The 23,998-nt window shown below is 44.0% G+C and overlaps 1 protein-coding gene across 2 annotated transcripts in view; it reads right to left on the bottom strand.

Moving 5' to 3' along the window:
• Nucleotides 1–773: 773 nt before the first annotated feature.
• The window catches only part of LOC126458106 (acyl-CoA Delta-9 desaturase-like), a 136,901-nt gene continuing 113,676 nt past the window's right edge, over nt 774–23,998 (bottom strand). For both annotated transcript variants that reach the window (XM_050094932.1, XM_050094934.1), the window contains exons 3-6: nt 23,610–23,740; nt 14,966–15,171; nt 9,365–9,550; nt 774–3,997 (exon numbers count right to left, since the gene is read on the bottom strand). In XM_050094932.1, the coding sequence (XP_049950889.1) occupies nt 3,643–3,997; nt 9,365–9,550; nt 14,966–15,171; nt 23,610–23,740 (878 nt within the window). In that variant the 3' untranslated portion in view covers nt 774–3,642. The remainder of the gene's footprint in view (nt 3,998–9,364; nt 9,551–14,965; nt 15,172–23,609; nt 23,741–23,998) is intronic.

Here is a 23,998-nt window from a genome sequence, read left to right as displayed (position 1 = left end):
ACCAGAAATGGCGTATCGATTTTGAGTATACGAAACTGGAACTTGCAAGATTTCCTTCTCTCTAAGTCCATTCTGCGTCTGTAAACTAAATTTTATTTTCCTTGTGTAAAGTCACTCGACATGAACTTTAACAGTATTGTAATCTTTTGAGTGAGATGGTACTGCCAGTGACAGTATACACAGTAAAAGAGTGGAAATTTGCACATGAGAGAAGATAAGAGTCAAATGAAAACGGAACAAATGGGAAAAAATAAGTAAACCGCATATTATTTCAAAAGTGATCGCCGTAACTGTTAATGCATTTATTCCACTGTGAGACAAGACGTTCAATGCCTTCATGGAAAAATGTTTTCGGTTGTACCAAGGCGTTCACCTCTTCGTCCGAAGCAATTCGAAAGCCATGAATGTCTTTTTCAGGGCTCCAAAAACAGGGAAATCGCATCGGGAGGCATCGTATTTGTACTGGAGGATGTGTAAGGGCTTCCTAGCGAAATTCCTGCAGCGCAGTGAAACACCCTTGGCAACCTGTGGAGGGATCAACATGTGTCCGTAAGCAACCGAAAACACTCTTTCAGTAAGACGTTGACCATCTTAGCTCACAGTGGGATAAATTTATTAACAATTACAGCAATTACTTTTGAAACAATGAATATTTTACTTATTTTTCCGTCTGTCTCGTTTTCATTTGACTGCCTCTCATATATAGATTCAAATTAATGTTCAACAAGATAAGGCAATTTGCATAGATGAGCATTCAAACCACGTAACAACTTACATGGAAACTTTATTTGGCAATAAAGTTAATACACACACAACACATTTTATATACAAAAATATATTCATAGAATTGAGCCTGAAGCCAGCGTTTCGCGGCTCTAGGTACAATATTAGTGCTCGCTACAACTAACAATAAATAAAATTAGTGCGGCCGTCTCGGGGGCCGTTACTCCATTGTTAAGGAGTGTGTCCACCACCACTGGGGAACAAAGCTGTCTACTACGGCGTCTTACTACGATGTGCATATCTCACTAATCTGGCTCCGATATAGTTATCGGAAGTCGCAAGCTACATATATGTCTGGCGAAGCGTTTATCAGTTGAAGAAGGGTGCAGAACTGTAGCTACATGACATATTTTCAGCGGAGTAACAAAGCATTTTACATCTGAAATGATTAACAGGCTGCGGAGGTAAACATTCAGCAATCATGAAACGAAATGGATATGTAATAACTTTAAGTTACTATTTACTAATTAAGGTACTATTTCTGTGACTGGGTTTCAGTTTACATGTTTGGACGAAATGTTATGGTAAGATCTCGGTTTCACTGCTTTTCGTGAACAGGTTGTAAATTGCTTTTAAATCCACAACTGTACCTTCAGATCATATTTTAAACATTCTTTCACATCAACTGGAAAATTTCAAAAAGAATTTGTTAACTTGGCACGATGGGCGAAGATATTTGGTACAACAGCTGTCATACGAAGATGAGAAAATTAAGCATTAAGAATCTAAATAACTAAAGTTGTTTCAGAACTCGATGCGACAATGAATGAAAGACTTTAAGTCAAAGTCTTAACTTACAAACTAAGATTATTAACAAATGTTCTATATCAACGACTACATTTCATGACAAACACACATAATTCTCTAAGAATCTGACACTAGTTAAAGCTTTTGTAAAAAATCATTGCCCTTAGCATTAACGAAATTTTGGAATGACACAGTGTCACTCCTGACTGAGAAGGGCTCAGCAACCACATTTTATGTGTTATTGTTTACGTGAAGTAAGCGACATTGTCTGCACTTAATGCCACTGATGTTCTCTGCTACTTGGAGAAAATTTTGAAGTTAATTTATGAATGAAGATAATTGATTTATAAGCTTAATACTACTCGCGTTAAGTCACCAGTCACTGTTATTCCCCTGAAATATTTCTGACTCATAAATACGAGTTTTGGGAGGAACTGAAGCAGTATCCTGCCAAGGAGACATAAGAAACATCATTGTAATGGATATATTCAATTGAGTTGTTGATAATCATTGATGGAACTCTTTTTTTGAGGAAACAGAGCGAGTAATGGCGACTGGCTGCAGTTTGTATAAAGATTATTAAGAGTGCAGAAGAGCAACACACTCAAACCAAAAGGTGACCTGTGAATGTTGCAACACAACAATGAAATACTTCATACTTTGTGCAGAATGCTGGAAATTTGTAGAAATATCAATCAGCAAAGTAAAAACAGAAACCGTATTACACAGACGTTATGAATGTCCACCTATTTTGATTCATAACAACATTTTTGGGCGTACGACATACTGTCAAACAGCGTGTCGGTGTCTTTACCAACTGCACCACGATAGTCTGAATTTGTAGGATTGCTCTCAGCAAGTCTACGTCCAGGGCCAGATTTACGTTGTGGTCAGGCACTACCAAGTCTAGGTCGCAGGAAAGGGGACGCTGAAAAATCTCGACTGATGATTTTACTATCGGTAGACACCACTGTGGCTAATCGGTAGCTTCATAGTTATGTTACGGGGTGATTGTTAATGTCGCTGGCGGCAATTGCTGTATAGCTGTGCATCGTCTCGACTAATTTTCATTGCTTTGGTGGGCGGTTTGTAAAGCTGTGTTTCCCATCAATTTGTGTACAAGCGGTGAAAGCTCTGGCTGTCGGTTATCATCGTTGCGAGGGTTAGATAATAACCTTTTTCTTTTTCTTTTTTTTTTTAAAAAAAAGTAGTCTATCTGACACGATAATGAGCGCCGTGAAGAAGCTAATTCGCGAGCAAAATACGAAACGAACTCTTGAACAGTTCTCGTCGGCAGCTGCGCCGCCAGCACGACAGATTGCTAACCGAAGGGACCTGGGTTCGATTCCTAGCTGGTTTGAAGAATTTCTCCGCTCGAAAGCTCAGCGTCGTGTTCTACTTGCATTCATACCGGCATAACTGACAAGAAATTCGTCAACGATAAGCTGTTGTATTGTCTTTCAATTATTGAGATGGCTGAATGGGCACAAACCGAAAGCAAATTTAAAAAAGAACTATTGAACAGGGAAAAGAGAGATGCCGTTCGAGCTAATTAAGTGATTCCGTTACTATTGCACTTTTTGACTTTTTGTATGGTGAAGTACTAATTTTGGAAAGAAAAAAAAGGCTACAAAAACTGAAAACGTCTAAAATCGAAAACCGAATGAGGGACACGGAAAAAGTTTCTAGGACGCCGCCGCCACCGTATGTAAATCCAGTCCTGTCCGTTTACAAGGCAGGCCGTAAACGGAGTGAATATAATGTCAGCTTAGGGCTAACAGAAGCGAAAATCACATAGAAAGGTGAAATGCTATTCCTAATTCGTGCAGTGTCACACTAAAATCCAAGTCAACATAAACCCAATAATCTATCACGAGTTTTCCTACTCAAGCAGGGGAGCTGCAAGAAAGGGGGAAGCGTAACACGTGAGCGTGGCATCACAGAATAAACTCGTTCGTATGACAGCTGACACCAAAACAAAACACCATAAAATCTGGGAGTTGGTTTGAGACTGGGGAAGCGTGTCGAACACTATCTTCGCCCACCGCACGATGCGAGACCCCCGCATGCAGGGACGTCGGCGCAGCGGTCGCGGTGCGTTCTGGAGGCTGCTCAGAGCGCTTGCCGGGCAACATTGGCGTCGCGCACTTCGTCGGCCGGCATGTCGGGGTCCCCCCACCCCCAGATGGCGGGATGCGCGCCGTGCGACTTCCGGCGCTGCAGCCGCGGGTGGCTGCCGTCCCCGCAGCGCGCCGCGCGGCTCAGTGCCATGCGCTCCGGCACCGTCTTCAGGTCGTACGCCCAGCCGAGCCACGCGAAGAAGTCGATGAACGCCGTCGTGAAGTTGAGCCGGTAGTTGCCCAGCTCGGCCGCCTTGTAGTCCCACGGGAAGACGTGGTGGTAGTTGTGCCAGCCCTCGCCGAACGCCGCCACTGCCACCGGGACGCTCTCTACTGGGCTCATGTTCCTGTGGGAGAGCAGCCATTGTTAGTACGTCTGCGGCACCACGATGAACCGTCCTACGTTGCTGAGTGTCGGTCTGGCAGAAAGCCGGCCGAGGTGGCCGTGTGCTTCTAGGCGCTACAGTCTAAAACCGCAGGACCGCTACGGTCGCAGGTTCGAATCCTGCCTCGGGCATGGATGCGTGTGGTGTCCTTAGGTTTGTTAGGTTTAAGTAGTTCTAAGTTCTAGGGGACTGATGACCTCAGAAGTTAAGTCCCATAGTCCTCAGAGCCATTTGAACCATTTTCTGCCAGAAAAATATTTCCAGAATGTGATTTTCACTCTGCAGCGGAGTGTGCGCTGATATGAAACTTCCTGGCAGATTAAAACTGTGTGTCAGACCGAGACTCGAACTCGGGACTTTGCCTTTCGCGGGCAAGTGGTCTACCAATTTTTTTTTTTTTTTAATCCCATTTTGTTCGCTATTGTTCGTTGCATCTGCTCGGGGCGGACGTCGTAAGACATCCATTTATGCTCGTTGTTGATCGACTGACTCAGTTTTTTATTACAGAGGGCAGCTAACACTCTGACCAACCAATTGAGCTACCCAAGCACGAATCACGTCCCCTTCTCACAGCTTTACTCCTGCCAGAACCTCGCCTCCTACCTTCCAAACTTTACAGAAGCTCTCCTGCGAACTTTGCACAGCTAGCAGTCCTGAAAGAAAGGATATTGCGGAGACATGGCTTAGCCACGGCCTGGGGGATGTTTCCACAATGAGATTTTCACTCTGCAGCGGAGTGTGCGCTGATATGAAACTCCCTGGCTGCCAGGAAGTTTCAGAAAATATATTGTTTTAAAAAACATCTACTGAGATAAACTTTCCAAGCCTTCGTCAGCTATCACTGCTATCGTCTTCAGCAGCTAAAAATTCTGATTTTTGGTTTAGGCAGCGTGTTCGCCATATACACTGAAGCGTCAAAGAAACTGGTATAGCCATAAGTATTCAAATACAGAGATATGTAAACAGGCAGAATAAGGCGTTGCGGATGGCAACGCCTGTGTAAGACAACAAGTGTCTGGCGCAATTGTTAGATCGGTTACTGCTGCTACAATGGCAGATTATAAAGATGTAAGTGAGTTTGAACGTGGTGTTGTAGTCCGTGCACGAGTGATGGGACACGGCATCTCCAAGGTAGCGATTTTCCAGTACAATCATTTCACGAGTGTACCGTGAACATCACGAATTCGGTAAAATATCAAATCTCCGACATCGCTGCGGCCGGAGAAAGATCCTGCAAGAACGGGACCAACGATGACTGAAGAGAATCGTTCACTGTGACTCAAGTGAAGCTTTAAGTGAAGCTTTCCACAAATTGCTGCAGATTTCAGTGCTGGGCCATCAACAAATGTCAGCTTGCGAACCGTTCAACGAAACATCATAGATATGGGCTTTTGGAGCACAAGGCCCAATCATGAACCCTCGATGACTGCACGACACAAAGCTGTACGCCTAGCCTGTGCCCGTCAATGGACTGTTGATGACTGGAAATACGTTGCCTGGTCGGACGGCTCTCGTTTCAAATTGTATGGAACGGATGGACTGTACAGGTATGGAGACGCCCTCGTGAATCCATAGACCCTGCATACCAGCAGGGGACTTTCTGTGCCGGCCGCTGTGGCCGAGCGGTTCTAGGCACTTCAGTCCGGAACCGCGCTGCTGCGATGGGCGCAGGTTCGAATCCTGCCTCGGGCGTGGATGTGTTTGATGTCCTTAGGTTATTAAGTAGTTCTGACTCTAGGGGACTGATGACCTCAGACGTTAAGTCCCATTTGAACCATTTGGAGGCTCTATAGTGATGTGGGGCGTGTTCACTTGGCGTAATATGGGACGCCTGATGTGTCTAAATTCGACTATAACAGGTGATACGTACGTAAGCATCCTGTCTGATCACCTGCATCCATTGTACATTCTGACGGACTTGGACAATTTCAGCAGGAAAACTCGTAACCGCACACGTCCAGAGTTGCTACAGAGTGGCTCGAGGAACACTCTTGTGGGTTTAAACACTTCCGCTGGCCACCAAACTCGCCAGACATGAAAATTATCGAGCATATCTGGGATGCCTTGCAATGTGCTGTTCAGAAGAGATCTTCACCCCCTCGTACTCTTACGGAGTTATGGACTGACATGCAGGATTCATGGTGTCAGTTCCCTCCAGCACTACTTTAGACATTAGTCGAGTCCATGCCACGCCGTGTTGCGGCACTTCTGCGTGCTCGCGGTGGCCCTAGACGATATTAGGCAGGTGTACCAGTTTCTTTGGCTCTTCAGTGTATACGGCTGATTGAGCTGCTCCTAACGATTATTTTTATGCAGCCCTCACTATGTTTGTATCAGCAACAGTATCCAGACAGGCGGTAGCCACATCATCGATATAAGTTCCCTCTCAGAGCTCTGGGCGACTGTTAGCTAATGGAATCACACTGCAAAAAATACGAGTGAGGATAGGTCACGAGTACCATGGCATTTTTGGACCAAGATATACCTTACTTCTATCATACTTATCCAAGTGTCTCCATTACTTCTTTGTGTAATGAGTGATGTTATCCTACAGATTTCGGATGTAAATGTCGGCTCCGTGTCCAAAGTTCGCCCCAATGCCATACTAATAGTGTACACCTGTTCCCGAAATTATTGCTCTTTTTGCGCCTTAATTCTAAGATAAAAGAGGCAGCTCAGATCCAATAATTGCGTATTTAGTAAGCCATGGAGTAGGGCTTTGGACACCGAACGTAAACAAAGAAAAACGCCTTATATTTACAAGGCTGCCTAAGCAGCAGTTTCGAATATGGCACCGGGCTCTCACGCCTGTTGACGTCATTGTACTCACGATAAGCCGGAGCTGTCGTGGGATGCTGCCTCGCGTATATAAGGCGGACACACTGCCTATTCCACACGGGGCTCCTACGACGTAGATACACTGCACATTTCGAGCAAATTATCCGCTTTACTCAGTATACACACAGACAAATATACCTGTACGAACACTGAAGCTTCATATTTTTTGTATGGGGCATATCGTCCTAGAATTAAATTAAAAATAGTTCCCATCCGCTGGTTCTGACCAAGGTTTACCTTGGTGCTAAGGGGCAAGTGCTAGAACTAGAAAGGCCCTCCCATTTATTTATTCCCAACCAGATTCCCCCAGCCTCACTACTACCTCGCCAGGTATTTGGCTGAAAAATCGCCGACTCTTCTGTCGGTCATTGCTCGAACAGTCCGCTCTATCTTTAGGGATAGAAAATGAAAAAGAACAAAGAAAACCTAGTCCAGCACTCGGAAGTTTTATCTCCTGAAGACGTTAGTTGCGACAGCTGTCGAAATGTTGAGAATGTCATTTTAGTTGATGAGGCATGGAAATCGAGAATATTTGGGCCATTATGCCGCCATGGAATACTCAGATGACACATGTGAGTGTATAAGTTCTCTATTTCACTTTAGATGATGGCTAAGACTGCTCTTACACGAAACACACTTCGGTATTATCCTCATTTCCCTGTCCAACAATCCAAGTTTTTTATTTAAATTCTTTAGGGAATCATACAAGCAATTAAGCCGAAATATTTTTGGGATGGTTGAAAATAGCGAAACGAGTCTCTCGACAAATTGTGCTACACAAAGAGCGGAGCATTTTTCAGTATTACCATATGACTAATGCTCATAATTTTATACAATAAGACAGTGGAACAGTTGCATTATCCATGATGGTTTGAACACTGCATTGTTCAGCAATAAAACACTCATAAAAAAAACTGTAAGCAGACACAGTTTTGCCACAATGGAGATTTATTTTTCCGTATTGAGTTTGGGACTTAAGGCGATCTTCAGTCAACAGCATACTGTTTTCCTACAGTCTTAGACCTCATTCGTAAAGAGAAAGTCACAAATACACGAGAAATGTATGCCACTGCTTAGATCAGAAACTAGCTACATTGATATAAATAGTTTCTTCAGCGAAACTGTAGCTGTTTACAATATTACAGTGTTGATTTTCACTTTGACTACATTTTTATCAGAACTATTTTTCAATTACAAAGCGAGATATGAAGTTCTTTTTTGTATTAGGACAAATAAGCCCTCGGTCACAAATATTAAGTCAAAATTTACCAGGTTTCGACGCTACTATGAGCGTCGTCTTCAGAATTAAATTAACTGTTCTAAAACATAATAGGTATACAAAACATTAATAAACTAAAGTGTGTACTGACTGGAGAGAGATGCTGTACTTACAAGTCACATTCTAAACAAATCTAAACCGGAAAGGCGACGTCATGAACAGTTGTAAATAAAATATGATGGCGAGCCGCTAAGGGCTGCTCGTACCTGAGTGAACACGGGTTGCAACAAAGCGTCGAAACCTGGTCAATTTTGACTTAATATTTGTGACCGAGGGCTTATTTGTTCTAATATAATTCTGACACGGTCACTGAACCTTAGCAGCTATGTTCAAAGTTTTAGTTCTTTTTTGTTTCGAAAGATTTTATCCACCCCTAACGAGTTGTCCGTACAACGGCTTTATCAGATACCTTTTGGCCGTAATTTTCCGGATTCCTATATGGCTTTCATAACTACCGTGATGGTTCCAGAACACACGAAGTTCCCCTGTGCTTTCACCCTAGAGGCCATTTCATACCGTTATCCGTCTCCCGTTACCTGCAGAAGGCGTTTGATTGAAGTAAGACCCAATAGCTTGGAGAAGCATATCCTGACGGATCATAGCGTTTTATGTAGCAATTACTATCAGATAAACAAACAACTGCCGTAGAAGTACAAGTACCTGGCTTACTGAAGTGAACAAATGATGTTGTGGTTATATGTTTCAGCGCTACTTTTCGGTAAAAAGGTGGGCAGGCGTACTAAATTTGTAGGGTAAGCCTGTCACCATACAGCAGTTTGTGCCCTATCACTATTTCACTGTAACAAGGCTAGATTGGGTCGAGAGTTGTGCATCAGTAGTTCACTCAATAAGAATATTTCCCGCGGAAAGGTTCCAGCTCCGGTGCAAATTTTTAATCTATCTGGAAGCTTCAGCAGTCTGGCAGTTTTACATATTCGGAGATCGTGACTGGTGAGCCAGGAAGATGTGAGGTCCAAGTCAAAATCTTAGGTGGAAATGAAATGTGGATTACAAAGGTACCCACTTCATATTTGTATTGCAACCGCGAGGAAGATGTGAGGTCCAAGTTAGAATTTTAGATGGAAATGAAATGTGCATTACAAAGGTACCCACTTCAGATTTGTATAGCAAGAGTATATCCTGCTGATATAGAACTAGGCACTGCGAAGTATTTAGGCAGTCGCAACAGCCAGAATGTTGCTCCGACTTACCTGTCGTACGGCTTGACTCCCCAAATGTGTGCGGCGCTGTTGACGAGCCACGTGCAGTTGAGGGACAGCGTGTAGCGGAAGATAGCAGCCACGTGCCACGACACCCAGGGGTCCTCGCCCCACACACGCACCGGGATCCAGGCGGGCAGCACGAAGCAGAACAACGGCATGATGAAGAGGTACCACCTACAGTACGAATATGTACAGTCGTATAAAAAACAGCCTTCGGCTGCAGATATTGCATCACCACAAAAAGTCAGTTTCATTAGGGAACATCTTACACAGTAAAATATGTAATATTTCAAGGGCAGGTTGCGTATTCAGTTAAGTTTAGGAGAAAAAGATCTTGGTTTTATTCTGTGCGGATAAAATATCTTCAGAATGTCTTTAACGAAAGCCGCATTTCGCTCGTGGCTTAATGAAATACATAAACAGTTTTCAAAATCGGCATAAAGCACTGTGGAACACAAGTTCTTAACAGAAACGATCTCTATAATCACATTAATGAGGCGAAACGCAAGAATTGACGGCAACAAAACTTTCCTCTTAGTGATATACAGTGTGATCAGAAACTGAAAAGCTTGTAAGGGTGTTGTAGGGTAAGTTGTGCTGAGAAATAATTGTTAAGAAAAAAAATTCGATTCGTTGCGCCGTTTCCGAGTTAGTTACTAAAGTTAGCTAATCAGGGCGCTGCAAGAGCAAATTCCTCTGTTGCCAGATTCAATTAGTGTCAGTTGTTCCCATAGCGTGGATAACAGCGCTCGAGATTGCTCGGTCCTTCGGTTGGGTTCGGCCCCTACTAGAGTCCCATGTCCAATTTTTGTATCGTTCTCCTATTTTGTTACAGGAAACCAGAGGAAGAACACGTTCTGAGACATCGTCTCTGGTGGGGTGCTTGAATCTGCACAGGTGATGGCCTGATTTGCTGACTTCAAGGCGCCATGTATCGAATTTTTTATTAACGTTTACTTCGTAGCACAACCTACCCTGGATCACTCTTACAAGCTTTCCAGATTAGTCCTGATAGATCTGTGTAATATCATATGTACATTTTGCCTGTAGTTGACAAGGAGGAAAAAAAATGTTCAAATGTGTGTGAAATCTTATGGGACTTAACTGCTAAGGTCATCAGTCCCTAAGTTTACACATACATCCATACCCGAGGGAGGACTCGAACCTCCGCCGGGACCAGCCGCACAGTCCACGACTGCAGCGCCTGAGACCGCTCGGCTAATCCCGCGCGGCACAAGGAGAAAAACTGTCGAAATTTATCTTCTGAACGACGATGTTTCTGGGTTTGAACTGTGCTTTTTCTAACTTGTTTAAGAAAAAGGGTGTGATGGTTCCTTTGAAGAAGACACGTCAAATTTCCTTCTCCAGCGAACTCGTCGCCGACGGAAGGTTTCTTCCTTCTTTCCGTCTCCGTCAACCCGAGAAGATCTGTCAACGGAGAATACACGTTCATAATTATGGGTGAAATATAACAGTTTGAGATACGAAACGTTCTAGGCATCACGAAAGGTATTCGAAAGGTCAAAACTTGCAAAACCGGGTAAATATGTACACGTGTTCTACATGGTAACCATCGGCATGGCGCGCGATGCCCGCTCGCGGGTAAACTGGTCTTACACCGGACGGTATTCTTCCTATGACTATGCTGACGCTCTCACACCATGACGCCGATACCATTGGTACCATTCCATGATATTATACATATAAAAAAAGACCTCTATTTTCTCCTCGTCGATGCATACCTCGAATTGGTCCGTAAACTGGACTAAAAAAAGGATGAATGTCACCACTGATCCATTTAATGGCGTCTGTCATATCGTTGCGAGCGGGAGATATACGATATTACGAACATAGAGAGACCAACTATGTGCAGATCCCGACAGACACCGTAAGCTCGAGTTACAGAAATTAGTTACCACCCTGAAATACAGCAATGGTCGCTATGGAGCGGTATAAGTGGTGTAAAACTGGTAACAAGTGATCAAGCGATCTTCCACTGATGACACAAGTTGTGGTAGTGAAGTGTTGTGTATGTGTCAGGCAATTGTATGGTATCAGCGTAATGAGGTAGGTCAACTTGGAGACTTCACAGAATGGCAGAAAATGACAATAGCGTTCAGAAGCGTCTATGGTCATCCAATGAATGAAATTGCTCGATTTGTTGCTGTATCGACGGGTACTCGCAACTATGTATAGAGTGTTTTTAACTAAACTTCGCCGGCCAGAGTGGCCGAGCGTTCTAGGCGCTATAGTCTGGACACGCGCGACCGCTTCGGTCGCAGGTTCGAATCCTGCGTCGGGCATGGATGTGTGTGATCTCCTTAGGTTAGTTAGGTTTAAGTAGTTCTACGTTCTAGGGGACTGATGACCTCAGAAGTTAAGTCCCATGGTGCTCAGAGCCATTTGAACCATCTTTGAACTAAACTTCCGCTACTTGAGCCAGTGGAGACGGAAAACTGCATACTGCATGAGTACCCAACGTTAAGTAGTGATGTCGAGAGCGTACGCTGCAGGATTTGCGTTGTTAGCAGTGTTAGTGTCATGACTTGCCTTTAGGCGACAGTACTGCTATGGCGACGTAGAGCTGAAACACAGGCATCAGGGTGCATCACAGTTGCCAGCAGTCAACATGGGCTTAGACAAGGTCAGCTGCACTTTTACCTGCAAAGCTGTTTTATCAAAACAAAAGCAACAGTTCTGCTGCTCTTCGAGAGAATCGACGCGTTGAAGGAACAGAGAGAGGTCCTCTTTCCGCACGGATGTTCTACATCTACATCTACATTGATACTCCGCAAGCCACCCAACGGTGTATGGCGGAGGGCACCTTACGTGCCACTGTCATTACCTCCCTTTCCTGTTCCAGTCGCGTATGGTTCGCGGGAAGAACGACTGTCTGAAAGCCTCCGTGCGCGCTCTAATCTCTCTAATTTTACATTCGTGATCTCCTCGGGAAGTATAAGTAGGGGGAAGCAATATATTCGATACCTCATCCAGAAACGCATCCTGTCGAAACCTGGCGAGCAAGCTACACCGCGATGCAGAGCGCCTCTCTTGCAGAGTCTGCCACTTGAGTTTATTAAACATCTCCGTAACGCTATCACGGTTACCAAATAACCCAGTGACGAAACGCGCCGCTCTTCTTTGGATCTTCTCTATCTCCTCCGTCAACCCGACCTGGTACGGATCCCACACTTTACTGGGGATTTGGGAATTGTTCCTGGGAGAGGGCGATGGGCAATTGCGTCACAAATTGTTGAAGTTTCTGTTGCCATGGCTGAGTATGCTGGACGCAGTGTACAATCTACAAGCAGTGCACGAGCTGTATAGAAACAGTAGACTATTCTACGAGCTGTGCCACGACACCTGACTATTCCGTGGCCCAACGTTCGAAACGTGCTGCGTTAAAATGTATTTCTTTCAATGGTTCATTCGTTATTTATCTCCCGCATGTTCTTACAAATGTTTTCACAAAGTTTCTTTGTCCTACGAACTCTCGTTTTTCATGGAGACCTTCTCAAGTAACGAAGGATATAATTAAAATAAAATAATTAACCTTCTTGTAATACTGAGTAACAACAATCGCGGTAAAAAGATCCAACCGACAGGAGCTGGAGAAGATTTTCACTCCTTATCAACGACACTCTGTTTCAAACTCGCCAGGAGTTGCTGCTGTCAGCGAATTCAGCTTAATCTCAACCAGTTTACGAACGAATGTTTCGAAGTGAACAGCATGGAGTGGACGTCTGGAGTCGAGTACCACGCTAAACGCCATTCCTTACGGCGGGAGATAAAGCAGTACGATTTCAATGGGCCAAACAACACAGAAACTGCACCTTATCTGACTGGAGGCTTGTAGTTTAGTCCGACAAGCCACGATTTCGCCTCTTTACAAAGGGTGCAAGACACTGCGTGCAAAGATGCCCACGAAGTGTTCAAAACGCAATGTGTGGTGGGTGTATTAGAGGCCGAGTATAGTTGTGTGATGTGTTTCTCGTACCATGACTTTGGCTTATTTGGGTAAGGGGTTTATTTCAGCACCCTCTGTGACCAAGTTTTGCCGTTCCCTCTATATCTCCGTGATGAGTGCCCTTCGGGCACTCTGTCTTCCAAAATAACAGCTGTGTTAATGTACTTGAGGGGCATTCTACATTCTGACACTCTACCGTAACTTGATTGTCACTCTAAAATTCCAATCTTAACTCCATAGAATATGTCTACGATTATTTGGAAATCAGGTGAATAAACGTAACCGCAATTTGGCAGCATAACGGGACCTAATCATCAATGAGTGTTTTCAGCTGTATATGGCATACCTGAAAGAAAGTGGACTTTCTTCCTCGGCTAGCTGAAGCCATTATTAAAGTTAGAAGCTGTGTTACAAGATAATAGCATGATACTTGATACTTCCTAGCAGATTAAAACTGTGTGCCGGACCGAGACTCGAACTCAGGACCTTTGCCTTTCGCGGGCAAGTGCTCTACCAACTGAGCGACCCAAGCACGACTGATGACCCTTTCTCACAGATTCAACTCTGCCAGTACCTCGTCTCCTACCTTGAACTGAAGCTGTGAGGAGAGCTCGTGAGTCGTGCTTCGGTAGATCAGTTGGTAGAGCTGTTTCCGACAAAAGGCAAAGGTCCCGAGTTCGAGTCTCGGTCCGACACACAGTTTTAATCTGCCAGGAAGTTTCTTATCAGCGTAGAGTGAAAATCTCTTTCTGGTAATAGCATGATGTCGCCCGAGGATGAATAATTTTTCTGTCCGATGTGTTTCCCTTGAAACACGTGACCTTAATGCCACTACAAACCTTATCATAACCGCCTCAAACACTTCGAACCTCTCAGACGGTTTGACATCTAAATCGCAGACTGACGATATTATTTTTGCCACACACTGCCTTCGGGTGTCGTCTACGTGTATTAGCTATATTTTCCTATCCTTGATCATGGGCCTATCTCTTGACCGAGATAGGGGCGTTCACTGTTATCACATCCACCCACACGGCTTGATGATACGATCTTCAGAGGGCGCAATACTCCGTGTTCAAAACTTCTTAGAAGTGGAATGCAATCAATAGTGCTAATGTGTTTGGTGTTTCTGTATTAAATGCGTGTTTCCTTTTAATGAAATTCACGGTGTTAGGAGCATATGTGCAGATTGTACCTTAATATGAACCCACTTCAGTGTGTTGTTTGATTTTTCTCTGCGTCGAACAGTCTTGCCGGAAACACGTCAAATAATTCACCACCTGATGTTTTCTGCACAGTCGTAACTGCACAAAGAAGTTGACTATGCCTTTCAGTATAGACTTTCCATTTTGCGTCCGCACGCCCACACGTCAATAGCTGATTTGCTGCCAAGGTTAAAATAAACATTAATGGCTGGTATGTGCCCTGCGTACTTACGTCAACCCCAAAACAAACTATCGGTATTAGCTATAATAATTAGACTGCAAAAGAGGTAAATACTGGTGTAACGTTGCTCAGTACACTGTCCTCGGTCATCAATAGAAATATCTGCACCTACACCGGTAAAACGCTGTAGTTTGGCGACCAGTCTTGTAGGTAAGGAGTCTTCAGGGGTTACACACCTCTTCTGCCACATGACGAGGGGATCCCGTTCCAGGTCCGACATGTCCACTTTTTTGCCCTTCTCGCTCACGTCAGGATGCTTGCGGACCATCAGCCAGCCGATGTGTGAGAAGAAGAAGCCGCGGCTCGAGTTGTGCGGGTCTGCATCCGTGTCCGTGAACTTGTGGTGCACCCGGTGGTCACGCACCCACTCGTAAATGTGGTTCTGAAACACGAGAAACAGGTGGCAGCTGCGTCTTATGTTGCTCTAATACAGATAGTTGGGATCGACGCCAAGTTAAACAGCCCAGTCAAAAACGTAGTCCCAAGGAAATAAAAGCAAGTACCTTCTAAGACATTTTCAAAACAATACGTCTGAATGCAAAACTTTACTGTTTGTACAATGATAATTTCTAACCCTACAGCAAAGAATAACGTACTTAAATATGATAAATTTTGAAATTTCGAAAACGTAGGACGTACATTGTAAGTAGGCTGTTTAGGTTTTATGTTGGTAACGCCACGTAGCACTCTGTATGAAAATCACTGACTGTGCTGTGTGCAATCTGTGTCTGGTTGGCATTGTTGGAATATTCGCTATTGTAGTGTTGGGCAGTTGGATGTGAACAGCGCGTAGCCTTCTACATCTACATCTACATTTATACTCCGCAAGCCACCCAAAGGTGTGTGGCGGAGGGCATTTTACGCGCCACTGTCATTACCTCCCTTTCCTGTTCCAGTCGCGTATGGTTCGCGGGAAGAACGACTGTCTGAAAGCCTCCGTGCGCGCTCTAATCTCTCTAATTTTACATTCGTGATCTCCTCGGGAGGTATAAGTAGGGGGAAGCAATGTATTCGATACCTCATCCAGAAACGCACCCTCTCGAAACCTGGCGAGCAATCTACACCGCGATGCAGAGCGCCTCTCTTGCAGAGTCTGCCACTTGAGTTTATTAAACATCTCCGTAACGCTATCACGGTTACCAAATAACCCTGTGACGAAACGCGCCGCTCTTCTTTGAATCTTCTCTATCTCCTCCGTCAAACCGATCTGGTACGGATCCCACACTAATGAGCAATACTCAAGTATAGGTCGAACGAGAGTTTTGTAAGCCACCTCCTTTGTTGATGGACTACATTTTCTAAGCACTCTCCCAATGAATCTCAACCTGGTACCCGCCTTACCAACAATTAATTTTATATGATCATTCCACTTCAAATCGTTCCGCACGCATACTCCCAGATATTTTACAGAAGTAACTGCTACCAGTGTTTGTTCCGCTATCATATAATCATACAATAAAGGATCCTTCTTTCTATGTATTCGCAATACATTACATTTGTCTATGTTAAGGGACAGTTGCCACTCCCTGCACCAAGTGCCTATCCGCTGCAGATCTTCCTGCATTTCGCTACAATTTTCTTGTCTAGTTGGAGGTGAGCCGCCAGCAGTGGTGGATGTGGGGAGAGAGATGGCAGAGCGGACGATCTGGACGTGTGCCCGGCAGAAAAACGAAATTTGTAAGACCGGATGTCATATATATATATATATATATATACTATTAACGTAAATCTTTCATTTGCTAACTATGCCTGTCAGTAGTTAGTGCCTTCAGTAGTTAAAATCTTTTATTTAGCTGGCAGTATTGGCGCACGCTGTATTGCAGTAGTTTGAGTAACGAAAATTTTTGTGAAGTAAGTGACTCATGAAAGGTATAGGTTATTGTTAGTCAGGGCCATTCTTTTGTAGGGATTATTGAAAGTCAGATTGCGTTGCGCTAAAAAAAAATGTATTGTGTGTCAGTTTACTGTTGATCAGAATAAGTAAAGAGAGAAACGTCTGAGTACGTTCAGTTTTGCTCAGCTGTTTGAAAATCAAATAACGTAAGAGGTTTACCAGCATTGTCATTCTTAATTTTTCTAAGGGGATGTTTCAACATGACACGCATGAGATACAAGTCTCCTATAGTGCTCTGTGGCTGGGCAGGCAGCACGTACGACCGCAAAGTAGAGGTTCCGGGTTCAATTTTGTTTACTGACACCGAATTTTACTTGATCGGATTACCGAACAATGGTGCTTATTGCTTCGTGAAGACTGGCGAATTGCTGATTGAGGAAGAAGAAAGTCTCGTGTGTGAATCTTGTCACTAACGATCGGGAGAGCGAGAAACTGACCATAATTGATACCGTTACATTCCATGTGCAGTCGTAGGCAAGAGGATGATACAGCATTCAGACGACAACGCACAGACAGATCTGATCAGCTTATACAGACGAAAATTCTCGTGTGATGTTAATTAATGTTCGTTTCCTTTCATTTTTGCTATGAAAATCCGTTTGGAACATTTGTAGTGTGTTTAAATACAGCATTCGGCCAATAGAGATTAAGGTAGACTGCATAGTGAATATTCTGCTTCGTCGTTAATCGTGATTCGTGTAATATGTGAGTCATTTCCATCTATTTTATGCTACGAGCCTTCGAATGAACGTGAATCACTTTTTTTCATTAAGGGAGATCTTAGCTACTATAATTTTTAATTCTGCAGTGTTGGTGGTTCCACCGATTTTGAGGAACAGTCAGTGAATAATATCAAACTTCCTGGCAGATTAAAACGTGTGCCCGACCAGATTTTTAGTCCCGGTCTGGCAGACATTTTTAACCTGCCTGCAAGTTTCATACAACCGCACAATCCTCTGGAGAGTGAAATTTCATTCAATGAATAATACCACCAAGTAGAAACCGACATGAAATTTTGTGTCACCTTACAATTTTGTTCAAAAATGGTTCAAATGGCTCTAAGCACTATGGGGGTTAACATCTGAGGTCACCAGTCCCCTAGACTTAGAATTACTTAAACCTAACTAACCTAAGGACATCACCCACATCCATGGCCGAGGCAGGATTCGAACCTGCGACCGTAGCAGCAGCGCGGTTCCGGACTGAGTACAATTTTGTGCCGAAATGGGTCTGGGACCCTGAATTCTGCCTGTTAAGGGCAATGCTCTTACCGGCTGAGCTATCCAGGCATGACTCATGACCCGCTCTCAGTCCTACTAAGACTTCTTTCCTACTTTTCAAACTGTACAGAAGCGCTCCCACTTAATTTACTGGCCTAGCAGACGTAGAAGAATAGAAATCCTAAAGAAACGGCTTAGCATCCATCTAGCGGCTTATTTCCAAAAATGATCAACCACCATTCAGCGGAGTGTGGGCTGTTTTGTAACATCCTGACCGATTGAAACTGTGTGACAGACCGAGACTCCAACCCGAAACCTCTTCTTTTGGGCGAAAGGCTTTCACCAGGTGCGCTATCCAGGCGCGGCTGACGATCCTCTATCACAAGTTCAATTCCGCCCGTCCCTCTCACCCACTCGTTCCTACTAGCATTTCCCGCAAAATGTAAAATTTCTTTTTCGGATTCCTGTTCGGCACCCAGTTCTCATCTCTCTGAAACTCATTTTCGTAACTGGAGGAGGAGTAGGAGGATGTGGAGATGAATCTTTAGCGTATTGTCGACCACGAGGTCATTAGAGATGGGGCACAACCTCGGATTAGGAAGGATGAAGAAGAAAAGCGGCCGTTCCCTTTCTAAGGACTCATCCCGCCATTTTCCTTAAGCCATTTAGGGAAATCACGGAAAACCTAAATCAGGGTCGCCGGATGCGGGGTTGAGCCGTCGTCCTCCCGAATGCGAGTCCAGCGTGCTAACCACTGAGCTATCCCGCTCGGTTTCTTAACTGCACACATTCACTGCAGATTGAAAGTTTCATTCTAGAAATTATCATATTACGAGCGTGGAGGATCTGCTTCAAAAATTTTGAGCATCTTATCCCGGACCGAGCAGTTTTCATTATTGCTCACTATCATTTACGTACCACGTGCCTGTGAGTGTCACTTGCCTGCCCAAGAAGGAAACGTTTCGGAAAGGCAAAGAAATATACAGTTCCAGTCGATTCTTAATGTGTTATGTAAAGGACAGTACTGTCATGGTCTGGATTTTCCGAAATCTATCAACACGTGAACTTTCACAAACATTAGAATAAAACACATTCAGTATTACTGATATATTTCTGACAGCATAGCTGAGGTCAGGCGACTGCAGCTACTGTTGATGGCTACTAAAGCATTGGCAGTTCACTCACTGTCAGATGTTTTATTTCCTAATAGCACGTTTCGAAACCATACGGGTGTTTTTGTGTAAGTTTTCCTTCTCCAGGTTTCCTGCTAGCCCGTGGAGCATTGGAACGAGTTTCACGTATAAACAAAGTGTAAGCATATGTTTACTTTTATTACGTTTAGATACTGTCAACAAGATGGTAACATCCCAGCGACTCGCGCGCCCCGATATGAATGCGTCATTTAGCGGCATACGGGAACCCGCTAGAGAAACGAGGAAGCATTCCGTTTGCAGCTGAGCGCGCAGGCACAGTTGTGACGCGCTTTTAGAAGCACCGAGGTTCAACCTCCCCACTAGCTATTCACATTTAGATTAAGATTCGTGCTGATTTCCACCTCGGGATCTTCGGCCGACGTTTGCTCATTGAATTTCAAGACTTTCGCCATCACGAATGGCTGAGTATTTGATAGTACCGGGCACTCGTTATGGCGAAAGGTAGTACGGTACGTCAGTAAGTGGTCGCTTTTGCGCATGATTCAGTTGTCTGTAATGAGTTTCTATCCAAAAAAAAGCTGCTCAAATATCCAGTCAGATCTTGATACGACTTCAAAGTAATCTTAATCATGTCGAACACCACAGCTGACACTGACTTGTGTTATTACCCTTTTACTGTGCTATGACCGGTTCTTGGAACATCTTCAGCTTGCCGAGTAGTGCTAAAGTCATGGCATAAATGGTTTGGTTGTCATATGTAATGTTAACGACCAAAACCAGAAACAATGATCACAAAAAAGTAATGCAAAGATTGGCAGCTTGCTTTAAATGTACAGAAATATAAAATTGTTTACTTCACAAAAGGCAGAAAAGTATTATCCTCTGACTACAACATGAATCAGTCATCTCATGCAACAATCTGAGTGTAATAATTTGTGGGGACATGAAATGATCACATAGACTCAGTCACAGGTAATATATGCGGCAGACTTAGTGTCATTTTGGGGATGAGGGGTAAATGCAGTCAGTCTACAAAGGAGACTGTTTGCAAATCGCTTACACGTCCCATCTTAGAATAATACTTAAATATGTGGGAGTCTTACAATATAGGACTTTCTTCTGTTGAACATTTACAAAGAAGAACGGAATAAAAGCTAGGAAAGAGAGAGTCGGTAAACTGGGAATTAGAAATGGACTCCCACCAATATGTTAATACATTATTTGATTTCTTTTCATTCAATTCCCGATCTGGCGATATATCAATTATTTTCGTAAAGTGTGGACAAAATGAAGTTATTCCAAAAGTGGTTAATTCATTTGTAGGTTAAGTGTCAGAAGATCAGTTATTGTACGGATTGTCGGAAAGATGGAACATCAGCCCATAGCGTGCAAGCAACCCTGGAAAGAGTTCATGAAGTGTTTGCTGAGTGAAAAACAATCAGCAAGAGCAATGTGATCTCAAGGTCCAAACGCATTCCAATACGCCTTACTAGTTGGAAGAGCCACAGCAGAATATCGAAAATGTTGCCATCCTTAAGACAGAGCTGCTACGAGTGTCTCGTAGTCTGGTAAACCACGTGCAGTGCTTTATCGACATCAACAGGGGCCATTTCGAGGTTGTTTTATAATGAGCATTTCCCCTGTTCATTAACTAGGGTAATTTTGTTCATGTTAGATTTGTAAACATTTTGCGGGTCAGTTTTATGTTGGCCGGCCTGGGGCACCCAGTTTTGGAGTTATCAGACAGCCTGTTAACTTCAAGGTGAGGGAAGTGTGACAATTATAACCTACACTGCTGTTGACATGCATACAGAGTGTTCGGAAAGCCGCTGTGCACTGCACTGCGGACTACGGATGTAGATTACAAATAAAATTGGCAGAACAGCAGTTGGAAGAACTGTTTTTCGTAGATATGCGATTGTTCTTTACTTCGTTGTTCTGTTGAGTAACATTTAACTGTTTGGAGCAGTTGATGAAAGCTACTGAACGCGATGTGTTCTATTTAGATGTTCATGTTGTCTTTAATTATGGTACTCTGAATTCTTCTTGTTGATTTGATTATTTATTTTAGACACGTTTCTCGTTCCATAGACCCAAAAATGAGGTGATTCTAGTGGTGTGGAACATGTCAGAAAGTATAACACAAAAACATAGAACATTTGAATATAATATTCACTTCCCTGGTCGTTTGTCTAGATATGTGAATACATTGTAGTAAACTGGAACTGCTAATATTTACAGAATTAATACACTGTCAGAATGAAACATAATTATGAACTTTTAATAAATTTATCATACACAAAATACCCAATCTTGACAGTTGTGGCCAAGTGCTGTCAAGAGTGATATCTAACAGACATTTTACTTAAGCTTGTCTAACAGACCCTAGTAAGATAGTCACCTGTAGAGTGAAGGAATTGCCTACAAAACAGTGTTTCAAATTCTGTTTACACTGTTTCTTTTCAAACTGTTTTGGGGAGGCGGTAAATGCAAGGATTTAGTGCAGGAGGCAATTGTTGCAAAATTCCCGGAAAGGGCAGTTCGTCTGCTTAGTGAGAAATTTCAAGAGACAGTCTCGGTGATTATATGGCGAATGAACAGGAAGACCATCTAAGTTAAACGAACAGAATCTGTTAAATATTTCTCACTCTAATGCAGCAAAGCCCAGCAAAATCATCGCGCAAGATGGCACAACGAAAAATACCCCGCTTTGCAATACTGCAAATGGTTTACATCTTTTATTGAGAGGAATACCACTGATATTTTTGACGTCAGCTTCCACCTCTCTGGTCATGTAAACACACAAAACACACGATTACGGTTAATGAAGACTCCTCTGGCCGTGCTTGAAACGCCACTGCATAGTCAGAAAATAGGAGCGTATATAGCAATATCAAGACATCACAATATTGGAACTTAATTTTTTGAATAAACCGTGAACAGTGGACGGTATTTTTCAGTGATCCACGCTTTCAATTGCTACCTAAAGGAAGAAACAACTCCAGATTTCAACACTATAATGCTACTGCGTACACAGTTAACAACACTATGCGTCTTCTGGAAGTGCTTTTTAGGGAATGTATCATCTCAAAAATACTATGGCCCCTTTCTCACTGGATCTTACGCCACCAAACTTTTGTTTGTGGAGCAGCAAAATCTGTAGCGTATCGTAATCCCTACGAACGCTTTATGACTTAAAAAGTGAAATAAATACACTCATGCTCGTAAATTAAGGATGATGCTGATGCATGGTGAAATAACGCTCTGGTGGGCGGTTTGTGGGTTTACAGACGACTGAATAGACATGGTTTATTCGCCCGGAGACCTGCAAGGTGCATTCCACGGACTACTGCACGTAAAGCCTGGTGTCAAGAACAGTGGTCCCAGGTTATGTTCACGGACGAGTGCAGGTATAGTCTGAACAGTGATTCTCGCCGGTTTTTCATCTGGCGTGAACCAGGAACCAACAAACCCCTTAATGTCCGTGAAAGGGACCTGTATGGAGAACGTGGTTTGATGGTGTGGGGTGGGATTATGATTGGTGCACGTACCCCCGTGCATGTCTTTGACAGAGGAACTGTGACAGGTCAGGTGTATCGGGACGTCATTTTGCACCAGTATGTCCGCTGTTTTAGGGGTGCAGTGGGTCCCACCTTCCTCCTGATGGATGATAACGCACGGCCCCACCGAGTTGCCATCGTTGAGGAGTACCTTGAAACAGAAGATATCTGGTGAATGGAGTGGCCTGCCTGTTCTCCAGACCTAAACCCCACCGAGCACGTCTGAGATGCTCTCGGTCGACGTATCGCTGCACGTCTTCAAACACCTACGACACTTCAGGAGCTCCGACAGGCACTGGTGCAAGAATGGGAGGCTATACCCCGGCAGCTACTCGACCACCTGATACAGAGTATGCCAACCCGTTGTGCGGCCTGTGTACGTGTGCGTGGTCACCGTATCCCATGTCGGGGTACATTCGCAGGAAACAGTGACGTTTTGTAGCACATTTGCTTCGGGACGGTTTTCTCAACTTATCACCAATACCGTGGACTTACAGATCTGTGTCGTGTGTGTTCCCTATGTGCCTATGCTACTAGCGCCAGTTGTGTATAGTGCCACGTTGTGTGGCACCACATTCTGCAATTATCCTTAATTTATGAGCATGAGTGTATGTACGTGAGAAGTATATCACAATAAGATCTTGAGAAGCTGTTTTCCAATAAAATTCAGCGCGTCCAGACTTGTACAGCCGTCAGTGGATGTAATTTCCAACATATGTTGTGACTGCGTATCAACTTTCCGAACACACAGTAAGAGAACAGCCGTGCGTGGTAGCCGTGTGGTCTTGGGCGCCTAGCCACGGCTCGCGCGGCTATCCCCGTCGGCGGTTCGAGTCCTCCCTCGGGCATGGGTGTGTGTGGTGTCGTTAGCGTAAGTTGGATTAAATAGTGTGTAAGATTAGGGACCGATGACCTTAGCAGTTTGGTCCCATAGGAACTTAGCACAAATTTCCAATTTGTAAGAGAACAGATGAGCTGTGGGAGGGACGTACCTGGAAGGCGATGGTGTTGCAGATGACGAGCAGCAGGCGGAGCGGCCACTTGGCTTTGTAGGAACGGTGGGCCCACAGCCGGTGCGCCCCTGCCGTCACGCCCATGCCTCCCAGACCGCCCAGGAAGTACACTGAAAACAGCGAAGTCAGTAAGCACATTATGTCACTCCCTTTAGCCACTTATTCCTATCGACAGACTACCTGCAGCAATCGTCTCACCTGCTAAACAAATTTTTTGAGTGATGCAATTGCATAATATTTATGTGAAAATTTAAGATTGCCACTGAGAGGGGAAGAATCCATTACATCAACAATAAGTGTCGATTATGGATTACTAGACTAAGTCAGAGACTTCAGACAGCTTGAGTGTAATATGACACACAGTATGA

This window comes from Schistocerca serialis, chromosome 2 (assembly GCF_023864345.2).
Source record: "Schistocerca serialis cubense isolate TAMUIC-IGC-003099 chromosome 2, iqSchSeri2.2, whole genome shotgun sequence".
NCBI classification, from domain to species: Eukaryota; Metazoa; Arthropoda; class Insecta; order Orthoptera; family Acrididae; genus Schistocerca; species Schistocerca serialis.
This window is presented reverse-complemented; position numbering and strand designations above follow the sequence as displayed.